General features: G+C 38.0%; 1 protein-coding gene across 5 annotated transcripts in view; it reads right to left on the reverse strand.

Moving 5' to 3' along the window:
- The window catches only part of UIMC1 (ubiquitin interaction motif containing 1), a 118504-nt gene that overhangs the window by 2670 nt on the left and 93771 nt on the right, over nt 1–22063 (reverse strand). For 4 of the 5 annotated variants that reach the window (XM_086676460.1, XM_086676724.1, XM_086676533.1 and 1 more), the window contains 2 exons: nt 3126–3210; nt 874–1045 (listed from right to left, as the gene is read on the reverse strand). In XM_086676460.1, coding sequence (XP_086532586.1) covers nt 874–1045; nt 3126–3210 — 257 coding nt within the window. Of the gene's footprint in view, nt 1–873; nt 1046–3125; nt 3211–19325; nt 19361–22063 lie in introns of those variants that run through there. The other variant, XR_015240642.1, reaches the window with a different exon arrangement.

A 22063-nucleotide genomic window follows, 5' to 3' on the forward strand; every position in this document is an offset into this window, starting at 1 on the left:
AGATAATGGCTCTTCACCTTAGTGTGCAGTGACTGCTAAGTTAGTAAACATAGAATATGGAGCTGCTGCTTTATCTTTGATCTGTAAGCCAAGACTTGCTCTTGCTGATCTAATTGCAAAGCCCAGAAAGCACATTCATCTTCCCAGTAACTAGTGGCCAGACCTCACAGCTTCCTAAGACCAGGCTCACAAGGTGTTAAACAGAGTTGATCTCAAATATGCTCCTGGCAGTGGGGATATGACTGGATATCCTTTCAAGAGAAGAATTTGGTGATATGTTTCAACAGATTTTAAAATGTTTATATCCATTCCCCTAGGAGTTCCACTTCAGGAAATCTATTCTCGGAAACAGTAAGTGGTACACAGATTAATGTTTTAAATACAATCTTGTAATACAAAAGAATTGGGAAGAACCTAAATGTCCAATAATATGTGAATGGTTATGTGACTTCTGTGTGATGTAAGTTTTAAGAGTAATTTAAAAAAAAGTTTGAAAATAAACCCAGGAAGGTGTTTATGCTACAATGTTATGTAGACACACACACACACACACACATACACATATATATGTGCATATATAGTGTGGTCTCACATGAAATATGCATAAAAAAAAAGACTGAAAAAATTGGCCAAAATACTAAAAGTTGTTATCTCTGAGTAGCTAAATTATGGGTAATAATTTCTTAATTTCTCCTGATTCTTCATATTTTTTTGAACTGCCTATATTTCCTACAAGGAGCATATATACTTTTTAATTGAAAGAAAATATAATTTTAAAATGCAATCTTGTTTCTAGATAAGCAGAAAAGGAAGGAAGAAGAAAAAAGCATAGAACAGAACTTTGGAGAGCTTCCTAAAACATTCCATACATACCTTTGGGTTCCTCAGCCGCTGCCGCCACTTCTCCTCCATAGCTGAGCATATCCTCCCACTCTCTTCAGGCCCATCTCCTTGGTCACCCCTTGCAAGCTGGAGACAGGACTCTACATGACTCTGATACTCTCTGAATGGGACCAGGGATTTACAGAGATAACACTTCTCATTCCTAGCCAATCAGAAGGAAGGGGGAAAGAGCAGTTTTAAGATTTGCTTTTGCCTCTGGGCTCCTGGATATGTCTCAAATTGTGTTTTTATGTTACTTTGTCTCAATTGTGTTTTTACGTTATTCGGTGGAGGAGACATGTCAACCAATGCAGATTCGCTCAGCAGGATGGCCAATAAAACTAACCTGACGCCAATCAAAAGGACTGAGTGATTAGCGGTTTTCCCTGGCTGTTTCTCTGTACCCTGCTGTTGCAGCAGTGGGATGGTAATGAAATCAGCTCTTCTAACTATCTCAAACAATGCTGATTGCTCTTCAGACATAAAATATTCTGTCAAACTCTTCTGAAATTAAGTGTAATAGTTTTTTCAAAGGGAAGTTAAAATTTAGACAACCATGAGAATTAAATCAAGATGACATTTTTTACCAGGGTGGATGAACTTGTCTGACTCTGTATGCTGACTTCCTTAATTTTACAACCTGCAACATCAACTAGGAAGTTACCAAAACCATGTGGTTCTGCCAGAGACTTCTGAGTAACTTCACCTACATAGTTATTTTTATCTTTTATAATAGTAGAATCTGTAGAAAGAGAGGAAACTGTGTCCTTGAAGTAAGATTCACTGGGCATCTGTGACAATGGAATCATTGGGGACAAAGGAAGAAAATAAGCACTTATTATTTTCTCTGTGGTAGGAACTGGTACCAAGCCCTTTAAACACAACTTCTCAATTAATTCTTTGGCCCTACTAAGAAAGTACTATTCTCCCCAAGGTTCTATAGCTAATAATTGTCAGAAACCAGGTCTTCTAGACTCTTAAGATCATCTTCATTTTAAGAAGCTAAAGAAAACTTTCTAAAGGCTGCTATTTTAGATTTCTCTTTCTGGTCATAACTATTCAGTTACTATACAGCAAGAGAAATCTGGATTAGCTCTACAGAAAACTTTCTCTGGAGGTCTTTAAAAATAGGAGAAAAATTATCTCATATACTCAATCATCTGGAAGAATATAAATAAAACTCTGCCTTATGAGAAAATCTAGATCAGTGTACCTTTTAAAATTTATGAATTAATGCAAAAATCATACAGTCATCTCCTACTACATGAGATAGCAGCACTGTGGAAGGAGCTTAAGTTTTGGGGTCAGGATTTGCCAGTTCTCACTACATGATCTTTAACCAGTTACTTATAATTTCCCTTCAATTTCCTTATCTATTTAAAAAGAAAAAAGAAAGAAAGAATAACTATCTTATCAGCTATTGTGAGAGTTACAAAGTACATCAAACACTTAGCACAGTGGCTGGTACATAATATTAGGTGTTCAACAAAGAGCTATTATTGTTTTTGCTGTCTCAGACACATTTTATTAGATGCTGAGGATATAAACATGAATGAAGGCAAGTATCTGCCTTCAAAATTCACAGTCTACCCAAGGAGACAGAAATGAAAAAAAAGAAAAAAAAAATACTGCAATATAGTGGGATGGGATGCAATACAGTCATAGAGGAATGTCCACATGTTAGGATTCCAAAAGGAGCAAGTGATCAGCTCCACTCAACTGGATTAGGGAAGACAGCCTTGAAATTTAGGGTCTAAGATCTGTATTTCAAAGATAAACATTTCTGCCTAATGACTGCTTTAATGTATTGTTGGTAATGTCTTTCCTTTCAGGGGGCATCACTTCTACCCAACCACCCTTTAGAATATACTTTCTTAGTCAAGCTGCAACCTATAACCCAAGGAAGTCACTTATATTGCCCAACCTTTTGCAACTGAACTTCTGTACCATTACATCGCAAAATAGCTCACTGCTCCCAAAAGTACCAAACACCAAAATGCAAATTTAAAGAAAACAGAATGTGGAAATGGAATGGGTGGTAGAATTTTTTAAGGGTAATTCAAAAAGATAGAGGCCACCTGCATTAACATAAATTGGGAATAAGAAAAATAGATTCAGATATCAAAGCAATGAAGTGACTGGAAAGCCAAAGAAACCCAGGGTAGAGAGGAATAGGTCTCTTTATTCAGTCCAAGCAATGGTATGTTAGACAAGAGCTCTGAAAACACGACATAGTCACTTACTTGTCAATGTCTAGGGAAGTTTGGGCAGTTGTCTCACTGTCACTCTTGCTCTTGCTGTTGGCCTCTTTTTGTCTCCGAGTCAACACTTTCAACAAAAAAAAAAGGAGGGGAGGGGCAGGGAGGGGCGGAGAGAGACAGAGAAAGAAAGGAAGAAAGAAAGAAAAAGAAAGAAAGAAAACTGTTAGTTGGAAGTAGATTCTGAATATAAAAGACAAAATGTATGGGAAGAAGTTTAAAATCATATTCCACTGGGAGAAGTGCACTGTGTCTGCAAAATCTCTGCCTTTTCTAGCAAAGAGAGTAACACCTGTAATGTATGAATTGAAGCTGCCAGCCACAAGATATTCCTATATTTGCTAATAAGATCGATTTATTCCCTATTTGCCATGAGATCTAAAGATCTTGGGGCGCCTGGGTGGCTCAGTCGGTTAAACGTCCGACTTCGGCTCAGGTCACGATCTCGCGGTCCGTGAGTTCGAGCCCCGCGTCGGGCTCTGGGCTGATGGCTCAGAGCCTGGAGCCTGCTTCCGATTCTGTGTCTCCCCCTCTCTCTCTGCCCCTTCCCCGTTCATGCTCTGTCTCTCTCTGTCTCAAAAATAAATAGAACGTTAAAAAATAAATAAATAAATAAATAAATAAATAAATAAATAAATAAAGATCTAGTCCAGGGATGCCTGGGTAGCTCAATCGGCTAAGCATCCAACTCTTGATTTCAGCTCAAGTCATGATCTCAGCGTCATGAGATAGAGTCCTGTGGCAGGGCTGTATGCTGGGTGTGGAGCCTGCTTAAGATTCTCTCTCTCTCTCCCTCTGCCCCTCCCCTACCTGCACATGGGCACTCTCTCTCTCTGTCTCTAAAATAAATTAATTAATAAATAAATTAATAATAATAATAATAATAATAATAATAAATAAAAATCTAGTCAACACAAGGAAAGGGTTTTGTGTAGTACCCCAACTAGCAGCACTCAAGGGAGGGATTTATACTTTACCAACCAAAATTCTATCTGGTGTGACATACACTCCAATCAGGTAGTCTATGGAATACAGTAACGATAGCTACATCTATCTGAGTACACACATTAGTTCCAATCTTTAGTATAGAAAGTGTTCCAATTACAAGTGAGGAAACAAACTCACAATGGTGAACACAACCAGTTTTTCCCACTACACTAGGACCACTTCCCAGTTCTAGTGGGTACAGATAGCTTTAGCCCAGGTGGCATATAAATAATACTTTGTCTCACACCCAAAGCATCTGTTTATAAAATCACAGTCTCTTAAAAGGTCTTAGAGGTTAATCAACTATTTTGCAGTCTTCATTCCTTGCCAACAAGAAAAACTATAACCATCTAACTTCAAATTTTGCCTTCCTCCCTCTTGACTTGAAATCCCCATGTCAGAGAATTTAGGAAGGTTAGCAGTTCACAAAATAATTTAGGTTGTGAAGCGTTGATCTAGTCCAGAAGTCAACAAACTTCTTCTCTAAAAGGCCAAACAGTAAATACTTTAGGCTTGGCAGGCCATATGGTCTCTGTCACACTACTCAACTCTGCACGGTGCAGGAAGGCAGCCGTCAACAACCCATAAATAACTGGGTGTGGTATGCTCCAGTAAAACTGTATCTACAAAAACAGATGTCTGGCTAGATTTGGCCCCTGGTGGCCAGAGTCTGCCAACCCTTCTAGTCCAACCTTCTACTCATAAAAAATGCCTTGCAAGCATCCCCAACAAATAATCACCTAGTCTCAACTTGATTATATCCATTCACTGAGGGGAATTCACTTTCTCCTAGGGAAACTCATTCTACTGCTACACAACAATCTGACTCAATCTGTATTTACTGGGGGCTCTATCAATAAGTCTACCCCCTTTTATGTAAGTCAATTCTCTGAAAACTTAACAAGCTACATTACAATCTTGGATTTACTCAGTTGTCTGCTCCACTTGAAATGTAACCTCCTTCAAAGCAGGGACTATACTTAGTCATTAATCTAATTTCTAATGACCGCAGAAAATTTTGATTGCATTGGTTAGCTCTAATCCTTATAATAATCCTCCAGATTGGTATTATTATTCTGCCCTACTTTAAAGGTATGGAAACAAACTCAGAGGAAATGACTTTGCCAAGCTATCACAATTGCTAAGTGACAGAACCCAGGAGAGATCTATACCAGTCTGATTCTTATACCCAAGTTTTATATTCCTAGTTAACCTCCTTTATATACACCTCAATTTGTCAGGCTCTCTTTAAATGTGTGGCACTCCAAAATGGACCTAATACTCAATAAGCAGTCTGACTAGTAGAGAGAACACAAGAACCACAAACTAACCCACTTAGACTCATATTCCACTAATTCAGCCAAAGCTGTATTTGCTTTATTGACAATCTTAAATTAAGCTTAAAGTGAGCTTAAAGGCAACTAAGATCCATCCCCTACCCTCCCAAATCATCGTCAAATAAATTATCATCAAGACAAGTCTCCTAATTCTATACTTGGGTATTGGGTATAAAACAACTAAGCTATTGGTTATTTCCCCCCCTTAAACACAGGACTTTATATTTATCCCTGGTTGTTGTTTTTGTTTTTTTTTTTCAGCTGAACATTTTAGTCTGTTGGGATCATCTGCAGTCTTAATTCTGTCATCTGATGTTATCAGCTCTCTTTTCCATCTTTGTGTCATCTGCATGACAAGCATGACAACCATGCTTTCTACATCTCCATCCAAGTTATAAATGATATGGCCAAGGACAGAAAACTGTGGCATTTTACTAAAGAAGCCTGTCTTCTCCCTGGTCCAAATTTCATTTAAACACTTAATCAAGCAGATATTTATTGAGAACCTTCAATGTACAAGTACTTTTGGAGAGATATAGGAAATCATGTGGTAGGGTCCTTGCTCTTAAGGAGCTTATAACTTACTAAGGGAGACAGCATATACACTCAAATAATTACGATACAAGGTGTAAAAAGATACGCGTTAATAAAAGAAGATCATATACACAAGCAACTATTAATAGCGTTGGTCTCTGGGGAGGATGTCAGGGACATTTGGGGAATGGAATTGGAGAGAGAGGCATATTTTGTACTATATACTTTTCTGTATTGTTGAATTAAAAATTAAAAGGGAAGAGAAAAGAGACAGTAGAGAGGTGTTAGGTACAAGTTAGAGTATACTATATATCTATTTCTAAGGTTCCTTCCAACCCAGAGATTTTATAAGTAAACAGAAAGTACTGTAGGAGAAAACATCCCAGACACAGTTGTATAACCATCTTCAAATCCTATTCTATCAGCCATCCCACATTTCTCCATCTTATGTACAAGGACTTCATGAGAGATTTTATCAAGTGTCTTGCTGAAATCAATTCTCAAAAGGTTGGCACCTCACGGATTACAGAAACCTTTAAGGGTTGTTGTTTTTTTTTCTCTTTCTTTCTATTTGTCCCCCATCTTGACTACCAAGTATTTTTCCAAAAGAAATACTTGGAAAGCACTCCACAGGCAAAGCTGGAAAAATAATTAATTGCTTCTAGCACTTTATATATACCTCTATTGTACTTAGTGCCTTTCTGTTGTTATTTGTTTATATGTCAGTGTCCTACACTATATAACTTTCTGAATTTAGAGATTCTAGGTTTTGTTGTTTCTTCAGAATCCTCAGTAGAGTCCAACATTGATTAGGTGCTAATAAATATTTGCCAAATTAAATCATAGCAATGGATTCAAAAAAGTTCTTGTTTTATGAGGACCTTCTCTGTGCCAGGGACTTTATAAACATCATCTCTAATTCTTTACAATAATCCTGCAAGGCACATATGATTACCTGTATTTTTACAGATGATGAAATATTAAATAACTTAATCAATATCACAAAGCTAAAACAACAACAAAAGAAACATGGCACCAGGAACGCAATACAAGTCTAACTTTAAAGAAGCTTATGTTGGGGTTTCTGGCTAGCTCAGTCAGTGGAGTGTTTGACTCTTGATCTCAGGGTTGTAGTTTTGAGCCCCATGCTGGGTGTAGAGATTACTTAAAAATAAAATCTTAAAAAATTAAATAAATAAATAAAGATGCATATGTTGTTCTACAAGAGTAGGCTGCCTTTCCTGAGAAATAAGAGGGAACGGAAGGGAAGATAAAAAGTTGTAAGTGGTAAATGAGTGGAAAAGAATTTGAGGGGAGAGACTAGGCAGACAGCTGTAAACCATATGCTAATTTTATTATTAAATGTTATGATCAGAGTAAACTGGACTGACTCTGCAGCTATATTTTGTCTTAGAAACCTATAGCCCTTACAAAGAAGCATGAAGGAATATGTTGCTCTAAAAGAGCCTCCTACTTTGGTTTCTGAGGGCCAAGACAGCCATTTCAAATAGCTATAGGAAGAAATTTCAGTATTAAACTTAAGTCCAAAAACCTAACTACTGGTGACAACGGTCAAAGATTTCAAAAGGGAACAATGGAATCTGAGGACAGATAACTACCAGGAAAGCAACTACCAGGGCCAGGTAAGCAAAACAGAAAGAAGGGATATCACTGAGACCTGACAGAGCCACTTATAAACCTATGACCATTAACTCAGGCCTTTACAGAACTGAATGGAAAACATCCTAAGGAGCTGTGCTTGGGACTTGGTTTGGCACTGTTAATATACAAAAGAAGCTGTAACACCCAGCAGAATAAAGTGCATTGACTTTAGAGTTGTCCAAGTTGGGATTCTACCAGCTGTGTTGTCTATGGCAAGTTACTTAACCTGAGTATCAGTAGAATTACCTACAAAAAGAGATAATAGCACCTATCCTCTGAGGTTTTGGTAAAGATCATATCAGATAATCCAAATAATTTGGATTTAATTTAATCCAAATAAATCGTTGAGTGTCCAGCCCACAGAAAGCCCTCAGCAAACATTTGTTGCTATTATTATACGATTCCATTATCCTTCCAGATTTCTTAGCTTTATCCAAAGATTTAAGACTACCCTTAGAATAAGTGCCAAATAGCTTATCTATTATTTTTTCTAATTGTCTTTGAATGTTTATTTATTTTTTGAGAGAGAGACAGAATGTGAACAGGGGAGGGGCAGAGAGAGAGGGAGACACAGAACCTGAAGCAGACTCCAGACTCCAAACTGTCAGCACGCAGCCCGACGCAGGGCTTGAACCCACAAACTGTGAGATCATGACCTGAGCTGAAGTCAGACGCTTAACCAACTGAGCCACCCCCACGACCCAGCTTATCTATAATTTAAGTCTTAATCTTTAGTTCTCATACTAATTTATACAAACAAAATGGTAAAGTAAATAATTAAAGTATTAAAGAACAATTATCAATATCATATAAACATTTGTTTCCACAATGCACAGAAGACACGCAATCAACAATAAAAACATGTGGCCTGAAACTGTAAATAATGAAGATGGTCCCTTGAGGAGAGTGGAAATTATACATACAAAGAAGAGAGACTTGGCAGAATAACAGTCTAATCAGTATGTCTCATTCAAACTCAAAACCATCTCAGCAGAAAAAAATGGAAGGCCACAGAACTGTGTATGGTCCTGCTAAGACCAGCCATCCTCCAACCCAGCACTTCCTCAGTGGAAGGTACAAGAAGGGAAGGCTTGTTATACCTGCATGTTGCCTGTCTCAATGTTGTCAGCCTCTCCCAAAAGACTAGTCCCAACAAAAACACATCATTAGAATTATCTATATTTTCTGAGACATGTGGCTATTTAAATTTAAATCTTAATTAGAATTAAACATAATTTAAAATTCAGCTCCTCAGTCCCATGAGGGGTGATGACACAATCTAGTCCATTGCAGTGTTCCTGCTGCCTCAAGGACTTTATCTTATGGGTAGGTCTCTGGTGATGAATTCTTTCAGTGTTAGTATATCTGAAAAGTCTCTATTTCATCTTTTAAATTTTTAATAACATTTTTAGTTTGGAATAATTTAGATTTGTAAAGTGTTGGAAAGATAGTGCAGAGATTTCTTTATAACGTTCGCTTACTTTCTCCTAATGTTAACACCTTATGTAACCATGGTACGTTTGTCAGAACTAAAACATTTACACTGGTACATAGCTATTAACTGAACTCTAGACTTCATTCAAATTTCACCAGTTTTTCCATTATGACCTCCCTTTTTTAAATTCTAGGATCCAACCCAAGATACTTTATTATATTTGGTAGCCCTCGTTTTTGAAATATTCTGCTGGGTACAGAAATTTAGATTCTGCTAGATACAGATACTAATCTTTTTCTTTCAGTATTTTGAAAGATTTTGCCCCAATGTCTTCTTGATTGTGTTGTTCCCAACAAGAAATCTGATTAATTCTTATGTTTTCTATCTGCATGTAATGTATCTTTTTTCTCTGGAAGGTTATAAGGTTTTTTTCTTTATCTCTGGGTTTTGTTTGTTTGTTTGTTTTAAGTAAACTCTATGCCCAATGTGGGGCTAGAACTCATGACCTTGAGATCAAGAGCTGCATGTTCAGCCAGCCAGGCACCACCCCCCCCAACCCGCCCCACTTCTTCTTTATCTCTAGTTTTAAGCAATTTGATTATGATGTGTTATTTTTTTTTTTTTTTGAGGGTGAGAGAGTGCACAAATGGAGAGGGAGGGAGGGAGGGAGAGAGAGAGAGAGAGAGAGAGAGACAGAGAGAGACAGAGATTGATTGATTGAGAGAGAATATCCCAAGCAGGCTCCACACTTAGCATGGAGCCTGATGCAGGGCTTGATTCCACAACCTGGGATCATGACCTGAGCCAAAATCAAGAATCCGACACTCAACTGACTGAGACACCCAGGCGCACCAATTATGATGTGCTTTTTTTTTTTTTTTTTTGACGTTTATTTTTGAGACAGAGAGAGACAAAGCACGAATGGGGGAGGGTCAGAGAGAGGGAGACACAGAATCTGAAACAGGCTCCAGGCTCTGAGCTGTCAGCACAGAGCCCGACGCGGGGCTCGAACTCACGTACCGCAAGATCATGACCTGAGCCAAAGTCAGCTGCTTAACCGACTGAGCCACCCAGGCGCCCCATGATGTGCTTTTTAAAGTTTATGATGATATTTCTTCTTCCTGTGCTTCATAGAACTTATTGGATCTACAGATTTATAGTTGTCATCAACTTTGGAATTTTCTCAGCCATCATTTCCTCAAAATTTTTTTCTGTTGTTTGCCCCCTACAGCAACTGTTATTTACCAGTATATTAGGCCACTTAAAATAGTCTGATACACAACAGTTTTAAATTTTGATGTAATCTAATTTATCTATTTTTGTCTTGTATTGCTTATACTTTTGGTGTCAGATCTAAGAATCCATTGCCAAATCTAAGGTCATAAGATTTACCCCTAAGAGTTTTAATACTTACATTTAGATCTTTGATATATTTTTTTGTATACAGTGTGAAGTAGGGGTCAAACTTTTTCTTCTGCATATGGATATTAAGTTGTCTTAGTACCATTTGTTGAATAGACTATTTTACCCCTATTGAACTATCCTGACAGCCTTGTCAAAACCTGGTTAGCTATAAATGTATGGTTTTAATTCTGGACTCTCAATTCTATCTATCTATCTATCTATCTATCTATCTATCTATCTATCTATCTAATCTCCTTATGCCAGTGCCATACGGTCTCAATTGGTAAGTTATATAATTAGGAAGTATGAACCCTCAACTTTGTTCTTTTTCAGGGCTGTTTTGGCTATTCTGGATCCCTTGTATTTCCCGAACTCAAAAAATGGAGTCATTAACCCAGCTGCTTTAGGACAAAACTTGGTGTCACCTGAATTTTCTCCTTCCCTCAGATTCCAACAAATACTGTAGGATCAACCTTCAATATACATCCCAAATTTGGCAACTTCTTTACCTTACAACTATCACTATCATCTACTATCACATTAGACTCTGCCTGGAATACTGCAAAAGCCTCCTCCTTAGTCTGTTCACATCTACTTTTGCCCCTGGCCCTTTACAGACTATATTTCACAGAGTAGCCAGAGTTGGATTATATCACACCCTTGCTCCCAACTGTTCCATGGCATTTCATCATATTTAGAATGAAGTACAAAACCCCAGATGATCTGGTCACTGATCTGATCTTTCCTCTCTTTTCCCCTGTTGTTCATCCCACTACACTCGTTGTGGCTTCCCTGATGCTGTAGAAACATGCCAAGCACACTCTTGTTTTAGGGCATTTATAGTTATTCCCTTTACCTAGAATGACTCTATTCAAAAATCACCTCAAGAAGTCTTCCTTGATCTTTTCATTTAAGAGCTCCCCATGGCCTCCTACCACCTTCCCTGTCCTGGGCATTCTCTATACCCTGGTTTTTGCTTTATTTTTCTTAAGCCTTACTTATTATCTGTTTTTTCCATGAGAATGTAAGCTTCATGAGCGCACAGACTTCTTTTCTGTTCAGTGGTATATTCTCAGCTTGTATAACAGTACCTGGTTATAATAGGTGCTATATAAATTATTAACTGGGGTTGTCAGTAAAGGAACATAAATAATATAGTATAAACAATACTTCTGAATTACTCAGGGGGCTCTCTAAGTTGAGCATCCTACAGTGGGCTTAGCCAGAAACCTAAATCAAAGTTGCCTTCTCTCATCCTGATCCCTGGTCACAAAAAAGCTTGATTGATTCCCTCATGAAAAGATTCTCAAATCTGTCCACTTCCACTGACTCTCCTTTACTACTTGTCTCCCTGTTTCTAGCCTCAGTCTCTCCAATCTATCTTCCATACTGCTCTAAGAATAACTCAGGCCCAGTATCACCAGTGGCAGTACCCAGGAAGCCTTCCCTGACCCAAGAAGGCCCCAATCTCTACACTCAAACAGGACTCTATGTGCATATCTATCACAGCACTTCTCACACAACACTCTAATTACTGCCTTACCTACTTGTCTCCCCCAACAGATTGTCTCTTAATCACTTCAGCATTCCACATTCCTGGCATAAAATTGACACTCAATATAAACGTATATTTAATGAATTCATTTGGCAAGATAGTTTCTTATTCACAAGTTTGCCAGAGTATTTTCTTGGCTTTAAGAACAATAGAATATCTTTATAACTTAGATGAAAAGGTCTCTTAGGCCTGACCCAAAATAACACTTGAAGCAGAAAAGCCCTATCTACCTCAGTCCAATCAATAAATAAATTCTTGTTGTCTTCTCAGGTTCTAGACTTGATAATTTTATTCTACTACAGATAGCATCTAACTCAAAAACCCTAATGATTATGTTGACACTTCCTAAGTATAAAAAAACCTAAAACAGGCAGGCATCACTGAGTCCTATTTACAGATGAGCAAAATAAAGACTCAGAGACCTCAATTCTGTAAATACCTGGTCTTGGATATGATTCCAAGTCTGTTAGACTCCAAAGCCAGTACCACAATACCAAACTGTCTTCTTTGCTTCAGAGAAGCCACAGAGGCCCCCTGTCCCTATTCAAGTTGCAGCAATTTCCTTTCCAGTTTAGAGACAAGCTTGCTTTCAAGAAGTACACTTAATGTTGAGCTATTGACCCTAACCTTCAATACTGCTATAGTTATCCCCTGCATCTGAAGTGTCAGCATGGCTTGCATAATACCTATCCATATAAAGACAAAAGTACTCATATAAAAATATTCTCAGCAGTGACCCCCCACCCTGAAGCTAAAGGCAAGAGTAAATACTGAGGAAAATCCATAAGCCACACAATCCTACTTAAGATACAGAAATAAAGGGTCTACCACCACTATATTTTTATGAGCAAAATTTCTCAATCTATGAGGTACTGAATAACTTAGAGGTCTTAGAAAAACAGTCACTTGTCTAGTTCCTACTAGCACCTGGGTATAATATTTATAGTTCAATTTTTTCTTTAACAGCTAGAATTTTTATTTAAGCAATTTGACAATATATATCTAGGATTGTAAAATAATTCATATCTACTGACCCATGAATTATACCTTGGCAATCTATTCTGAAGAAATCATCTGATTTTAAACAAGATCATAAGACAAAGATATCTTATCAAAGCATTATTTATAAAAATGAAAAATTTAAACAACCTAATGTTCAAACACAAGATGAAATACTATGCAGGAATTAAAAAAAAAAAAAAAAGACGGAAAAGAAATATACCAAAACATTAAATGTAAAGCGGGAAGGGGGAGTAATTATTTTTCCATGTTGCCATTTTTTTTTCAGTTAGCATATATAACACTTTATAACTTAAAAAAACCTGTTTAAATAAATATTAGGAGACACCCCTGATGAAATAACAGATCAGGCAATGGTCATCAACGACCATCAGTTGAAAGCTAGCGGCTTTCTAATGAATGGATTAGGCTGATCCTACTGATCAACTGAATCATAAAAGTAAGATAATCAGATAGTATGTGCCTCCCAAACTGATGCAATATGAAATATACAATACCACTTATAAAGCACTCTTTAAAAAAAACAACAAAAAAAACCCCAAACTGAACCTGATAAAACCTCAAATCTAACTATTAAGTTTCCAGAAATTATTGTCTAGAACAGAATAACATGTTAAAGATAAAACAGGAAGGGGTGCCTGTATGGCTCAGTCAGTTGGGCGTTTGACTTCAGCTCAGGTCATGATCTCATGGTTTGTGGGTTCAGGTCCTGCCGTCAGGCTCAATGCTGTCAGCACGGAGCCTGCTTGGGATCCTCTGTCTCCCTCTCTCTGCCCCTCCTCTGTTCATGCTCTTTCTCTCTCTCTCTCTCTCTCTCTCAAAAATAAACAAACATTAGGGTCACCTGGGCTGCTCAGTCGGTTAAGCCCTGTGTGGGGCTCTGTGCCAACAGCTCAAAGCCTGGAGCCTGTGTCTCCCTCTGTCTCTCTGCCCCTCCCGATTGCACTCGCTCACGCTCTCTCCCTCTCTCTCTCAGGAAATGAATAAACATTTAAAAAAATTATAAATAAATAAACATTAAAAAAAAAAGAACAGGGACACAATCAGCAAAATCCACAAAAGGAATACTGAAAGACAAAAAGCCAGTCTCTTTAACAAATAAACTGTCAAGAAAATAGAGATAGGCGGATAACTGAGATTAAAAGAGACTTGAATGACATCAACCAAATGTAAATGTGTGCAACTTGTTTGGATCCTGATTTGAACAAGCCATTTTAAAAAATTATGAGGTAATTAGGGAAAGAGAGATGCTGACTGATATAATAATGGTACTGTGTCTATATTATTTATTTATTTATTTTAATGTTTATTTTTCTTAACATTTATTTATTTTTGAGAGAGACACAGAGCACAAGCAGTGGGGAGGCACAGAGAGGGAGAGACACAGAATCCAAATAAGGCTCCAAGCTCCAAGCTGTCAGCATAGAGCCCGACATGGGGCTAGAACCCATGAACTGTAAGATCATGACCTAAGCCAAAGTCAGATGCTTAACTAACTGAACCATGAGGCACCCCTTAATGTTTAGTTTTGAGAGAGAGAGAGAGAGAGAGAGAGTCAGAGAGAGAGAGACAGAGTCAGAGAGACAGAGAGAGAGAGAGAGTCAGAGAGAGAGAGACAGAGTCAGAGAGACAAAGACAGAGAGACAGAGAGACAGAGAGAGAGAGAGAGAGAGAGAGAGAGAGAGAGAGAGAACCAGCGGGGGAGGGGCAGAGAGAGACGGAGACACAGAATCCAAAGTAGGCTCCAGGCTCTGAGCTGTCAGCACAGAGCCCGATGTGGGGCTCAAACTCATGAGCTGTGAGATCATGACCTGAGCCAAAGTAGGACACTCAACCAACTGAACCACCCAGGTGCCCCAGTGTCTGTATTTTTTTTTAATAGCCTTTATCTTTTAGAGATACATATTAAAGTATGTATAGACAATATGTTATACCTGAAAACTGCTTCCTCAAAACCTGGTGGGGGGTGGATAGGAGGTGTATTATAAGTGAAAAAAGATTTGTTATATATTGATAACTGCTGAAGCTAGAAAACAGGTTCAGAGAGATTCATTATACGGTTAAACAATGAAAATAAAAAATAGGCTTAACATAAGACCTGCTGGCAAAAGCTATGTTAAAAAAAAAAAAAAAGGATATATGATACATATCAAGCTATAGCAGTGGTTTGGATTGGGCTGGGTCATGGATGAATTTTTTCTGAATAAAATTTTCCTAAAACCTTCTACAATAAATATATAATGCTTAAAAATAAAAATTGTCAGAAGGCCAAACAGCCTAATGATTAGGAGCAGAGACCTTAGATAAATGGCAAATTCCAGGGGTGAACAGGAAAAGTCATGGTAACCCCATACTCTCTTATAGTAAAAAGACAGTGCTCAAAAAATTGATGGGCACATTCCCAGAGGTTACAGAAGAAAACCCGAAGGGATTTCCATTGGTCAAATTTGGAACAATTTGAACAACAAAATTACTGGGAAGAATGAATTACAACACATTAAATTTTAAAAATGAATCAGGGGCACCTGGCTGGCTTCAGTCGGAGAAGTGTGTGACTCTTGATCTTGGGGGTGTGAGTTCAAGCCCCACAACAGGCGTAGAGATTACTTAAAAATAAAAAAATCTTAAACAAACAAACAATGAATCCATGAGTTCATTCCACATTAAAAAAAAATACTAACAAGGGATAAGGAGAGAAAATTTCTCTTTACAGAAGAATGTCAGCTAATCAATGTAGAAGAATGGAAGAAAAGAAAAAAATCACCACTTACTGCTGTAGTAATAATTAATTTAAGCAAGAATCACCAACTGATGCTAAAACCATGGGTAAATGCCTACTTGGGAACAGGATATTCACATAGCCTCAAAGTATTACCCCATAGATGACATACTGACCACAAAAGAAGGGAAGGGTACCTTTACAAAAGGAAATTTGGTAGACACCACCTTAGAAAATCAAATTTAACAATGCCAATAGTACAAACTGATAATCATTTGCCCCTTCATGTGATATCCTATGGACTGAATGTTTGTGTCCCCCAATAATTCATAAGTTGAAATCCTAGCCCTTGGGTGGTAATTAGCTCATGAGAGTGGAGGCTTCATGAATGGGATTAGTGCCATCCTAAGGGCCTGACGAAACCAGAGCTCTCTCCTTCCATCACATGAGACATAGCAAAAAGTCAGCAGGCTGCAACTCAGAATAAGGCTCTCACCAAAATGCAACCATGCCAGCACCCTGATCTCAGACTTCTAGCCTACAGAACTGTGACAAATAAATTTCTGTTGTCTATAAGCTACCCAGTCTGTGGTACTTTGTTAGAGCAGCCCAAACTGACTAAGACATGATGCATTTAGAAGAATACAACATTTCCTTTGTTATATTCTTGCCACAAATGTTAAACCTGAATCTAATCACAAGAAAACATCAGACAAATCCAAACTGAGGAATATTCTGAGAGGAAAAACCAGAAAAGAGAAGACCCACAGTCTGTGAATAAACTCTGCCCAGGTCTAGGACTCCAGAACTACTCATGTACTATATAGAAACTCCAGTTAAGGATAAAAGAACTAAATTAAGATTTGAACTGCCTCCCTAAATAAGAATGTGCAGTTTGATTCCAACCCAGTTAACTAATGAAACAAATAATACTTTGAGAAATAAAATAGACTCTAGAATATCCACAATATAACATTCACAATATGTAAGATAAAATTCAAGATTACTTAACATATAAAGAGGATGAGGCAAATGTGATGTTTTCAATTTACAAGGGTACAACTTGAATGATCACAGATTACTGAGGCCAGAAGAAAGTGGAATAAAATCTTTAAAGTGCTGGGGGAGAGGTGCCTGGGTGGCTCAGTCAGTTAAGTGTCTGACTCTTAATTTCTGCTCAGGTCATGATCCCAAGGTTGTGAGATCAAGCCCCGCATCAGGCTCTGTGCTGAGCATGGAGCCTGCTTAAGATTCTCTCTCTCCCCTCTGCTCACGTACCTGAGCACACTCTCTCTCTCTCAAATAAATAAATAAAATGTTTTTTTAAAAGTCCTGGGTGGCTCAGTCGGTTGAGCATCCGACTTTGGCTCAGGTCATGATCTCAAGGTTTGTGGGTTTGAGCCCCACATTGGGCTCTGTGCTGACAGCTCAGAGCCTGGAGCCTGCTTCAGATTCTGTGTCTCCCTCTCTCTCTGCTCCTCCCATGCTCTGTCTCAAAAATAAATAAACATTAAGAAAAATTTTAAACACAAATGCTGGCGGGGGGGGGGGGGGGGGCGGAAACACCTATCAGCCCAAATTCTATATTCAGAAAAAATATCCTTCAAGAATGATGGTGAAATCAAAACATTCAGATAATAACATGCTAAAGTAAGTTGGTTACAATTAGACCTACACTATAAGAAATACTAAAGGCAATTCTTGAAGCTGAAGGTGATGATATACTATAGACTCAGATAATCAGGAAGAAGAGAAGAATATCGGAAATGATTAACATCTGATAAATACAAAAGTGTATTTTCTCTTAACTGCTTTTAAATATACAGGGCTGTTTAAAGCAAAACCTTTGGCATTGTTTTATGAGGTCTATAATACATAAATATATACATGTGACATTTTACAACTATAGCATTTAAAAAAAGGAAGAATAGTAAATGAACCTATACAGTTACAAGATTTCTACACTTTTTTGTTAAATGGTATTAACTCTAAGTAGACTGTGAAAAGCCAGAGCAGCCACTAAAAATACAAAGAGGTATAGCTTTAAAAAAAAATTCTATTAACATATTCAAATAATCAAAAGATAGGAAAGAAAAAAAAACAGGATAAAAACAAAAGAGATAAACCAAAAAACAACAGCAAAACAATAAAATGGTAGACCTAAATCTAACCACATCAATGATTAAATTTTAAATGTTGGGGCGCCTGGGTGGCGCAGTCGGTTAAGCGTCCGACTTCAGCCAGGTCACGATCTCGCGGTCCGTGAGTTCGAGCCCCGCGTCGGGCTCTGGGCTGATAGCTCGGAGCCTGGAGCCTGTTTCCGATTCTGTGTCTCCCTCTCTCTCTGCCCCTCCCCCGTTCATGCTCTGTCACTCTCTGTCCCAAAAGTAAATAAACGTTGAAAAAAAAAAAAATTTAAATGTCAACTAACTAAATTTTCCAATTAAATATTAGAGATGGGGGGGAATGAAAAAAATAATAGAGATTGTCAGAATGGATAAAAAGCATGACCTAACAGTATGCTGTCTACAAGAAGAATCATTTAAAAAATAAAAATACAGGGGCGCCTGGGCAGCTCAGTTGGTTAAGGGTCTGACTTCAGCTCAGGTCGTTATCTCACTGTTGTGGGTTCAAGCCCCACATTGGGCTCTCTGCTGTCATCGCAGAGCCCACTTCAAATCCTTTGTCCCCCTCTCCCTCTGCTCCTCCCCCGCTCATGCTCACGCTCTCTCAAAAATAAACATTAAAACAAATGTAAAAATAAATAAAATAAATACAAATACAAGTATGTTCAAAGTAAATGAATGGAAAAAGATATACTAGGCAAACAGTGATGTAAAAGAGCTGAAATGGCTAAAACTATGTTTAATTGTTCTATCAGATAAAATATACTTCAAGAAAAATATTAACAGAGATAAAGTTGGAAACTATAGAATATACTTAATAAGTTGACTGCAAAATTTATACAGAAATGCAAGACTATAATATCCAGCAATCTTAAAAAAGAACAAAGGGAATTTTTGCTACCTGATTTCAAGACTTACTATGAAGCTACTGTAATTAAGATATATGCATCAATGGCATAAAGATAAACAGATCAAGGAACTATAACAGAGAACCATGACCTATATATAGTCATTTAATTTTTCTGCAAAGGCACCAAAGTAATCCATTGAGAAAGAGAATTTTTTTCTATAAATGGTGCTGGAATAACTAGATATCCATATGGAAGAAATAAACCTCAACCCTTACCTCACACCTTCCAAAAAAATCAATTCAAGATGCATTATAAACCTAAACAGAAAATAGCAACTATAAAGGAAAAAAATAATAAATTAAACTTCATCTTAAAACTTCTGCTCATCAAGACACCATTAGGAAAACAGGCAGTCACAGACTACAAGAAATTATCTGTACAACATATATTTGACAAATGACTAGTATTCAGGACATACAGAGAACTCCTGTCTTCCGTAATAAAAAGTCAAGCAATCCAATTTACTAGCTTAGAGATTTTGACAAAGTTACTTACTTCTCTTTGGTGATGACAATGTAATTTTAAGGTTGTTGCAAAGATCAGATGGGATAAGGGTAAGTATAAATACATAAGTGCATGGTGCCTCACACAAAGCAATAATAGGAGTCACTGCTATAAAGACTAGGAATGTTATACACCCATGAACTTCAACATTTTTTTATTCTAAACAAGAGAATCCTGTTTTTAAATAAAATCTCATTTGAAACCCAATATATAAAAATCCATACAAGCAGAGTTCCAGATGAGGTGGTGGTAAAGGCAGACTGTTATACCAATACTAGTCCTGGCCGCCATACCCTTTACACACCTTCACAGAACCTAGTGATCTGTAGAACACATTCTGAAAAACTAATGCTGTAGAACAAGGATAAGCGAATTACAGGCTGACCACCTATTTTTATAAATAAACTTTTACTGGAACACAGCCACCTAATTCATTTATGTATTGTCTATGGTTTCTTCCATGCTATGATAGTACAGTTGTGTAGCTGTGACAGAGATCTGGGAAGTTGTGACAGAGACCATATGGCCTGCATAGCCATATTTACTATCTGTCCCTTTAAGAAGGTTCTCAACTTTGGCTTTAAAAGAGTACATTTTCGGGCACCTGGGTGGCTCAGTCGGTTAAGCGTCCGACTTTGGCTCAGGTCACGATCTCGCAGTATGTGGGTTCGAGCCCCGCGTCGGGCTCTGTGCTGATTGCTCAGAGCCTGGAGCCTGTTTCAGATTCTGTGTCTCCCTCTCTCTCTGACCCTCCCCCGTTCACGCTCTGTCTCTCTCTGTCTCAAAAATAAATAAATGTTAAAAAAAAAAAAAAAAGTATATTTTCAGAGGGCCTACCTGCATAACACTGTTAAGATGCTGTGGAAGGAGTAAAAATGGCTGTGACACAGTTACTGTGAATAACAATACTAAACTTATGAATATAAATCCTGAGTGTTTAAGTCTTAAAAAGGAACATTTTGGGGATGTGAATCTCCCCATAAATTAAGAAAGCCTAAGATATTAGCATCAAAAACTTTCTACAGGGCGCCTGGGTGGATCAGTCAGTTAAGCAACCTACTCTTGAGATGGGCTCAGGTTGCAATCTCACAGTGGTGGGATCGAGCTTCAAGTCAGGCTCTGAGCTGAGCATGGGGCCTGCTTGGGCTTCTCTCTCTCCCTCTCTCTCTCTGCCCCTCCCCTGTTTGCATGCTCTCTCTCTCTCTCAAAATAAACAATTAAGAAAAAAAAACTCCCTACAATGTGTAAACCTTGTTAAACTCTGATTTCAAACAATCAGGAGACTATGGGACATTTGAATTCACCAAATATTTGATGATATTAATTTTTTAGGTATAATATAATGCTTAGATTGTTTTTTCTTTTACATTTATTTATTTATTTATTTATTTATTTATTTATTTATTTAGAGAAAGGGGAGGGGGGCATGCACAGGAGAGGGGCAGAGAGAGAGAGAGAATTCCAAGCAGGCTCCCAGGCCGCCAGCGCAAAGCCCGACCTGGGGCTTGATCCCACCAACGAGATCATGACCTGAGTGGATATCAAAACCTGGATGCTCAACCGAATGAGCCACCCAGGTGCCCCAGTTTTTCTTTTAAAGAGATCTTCTCTTTCAAGAATAACTAGTATTATAATGAAATTATATCTGGGATCTGATTTGAAATAATCTGAGGAGAGGAGGTTATGGATGGAATATAGATAGAACACCAGTGACCATGAGCTGATGAACAAGTGGCATACCCTGGGGTTCAAAGTACTACTATTCTCTCAATTTTTATGTTTGAATTTTATATGTTTGTATTTAAAACAATCACAAGAAGTCCTTTTGCAAGACAATAATCAAAATTAAACTGGCCATTGTCTTCTGAAAAAACTGGTATGAAAGCATAGATATAAAGAACCTAGGAAAAAACCTAAGAGCCTTCTCTCTAAAGAATCATTAATGGGAGGGGGCACCTGGGTGGCTCAGTCAGTTAAGTGTCCAACTTCAGCTCAGGTCATGATCTCACAGTTCACAAGTTCAAGCCCTGCACTGGGCTCTGCTGTCAACACAGAGACTGCTTCAGATCCTCTGTCTCCCTCTCTCTCTGCCCCTCCCCCACTTGTGTGCACACTCTCTCTCAAAAATAAACATTTAAAAAACACAAGAATTGGGGCGCCTGGGTGGCGCAGTCGGTTGAGCGTCCGACTTCAGCCAGGTCACGATCTCGCGGTCTGTGAGTTCGAGCCCCGCGTCAGGCTCTGGGCTGATGGCTCAGAGCCTGGAGCCTGTTTCCGATTCTGTGTCTCCCTCTCTCTCTGCCCCTCCCCCGTTCATGCTCTGTCTCTCTCTGTCCCAAAAATAAATAAACATTGAAAAATTTAAAAAAAAACAAAAAAAAAAAAACACAAGAATTATTAATGGCAAGTATATCCAGTGGTTACATCTTGTCATCAGAGCCTAAATTAAGGTAATACTAAATGAGTTTCATATAGAGAAAAAACTGAACTTCTCTGAATTTTACTAGTAGCTGCTTTATCAAGGTTCCTATAGGAGTGAAATGAATAACAAGAAGCGTAACAGAAACATACAAGCTCTTTAAAATGTTTATAATATGTACAAAAAATATATATATCCAAACCAATCATCCAACTTAAAAACTACACTATTCTCGGGGCGCCTGGGTGGCTCAGTTGGTTGGGCGACCGACTTCAGCTCAGGTCATGATCTCACAGTTCATGAGTTCGAG

The sequence above is a fragment of the Puma concolor genome, chromosome A1, assembly GCF_028749965.1.
Source record: "Puma concolor isolate L17-30 chromosome A1, mPumCon1.1.hap2, whole genome shotgun sequence".
NCBI lineage: Eukaryota > Metazoa > Chordata > Mammalia > Carnivora > Felidae > Puma > Puma concolor.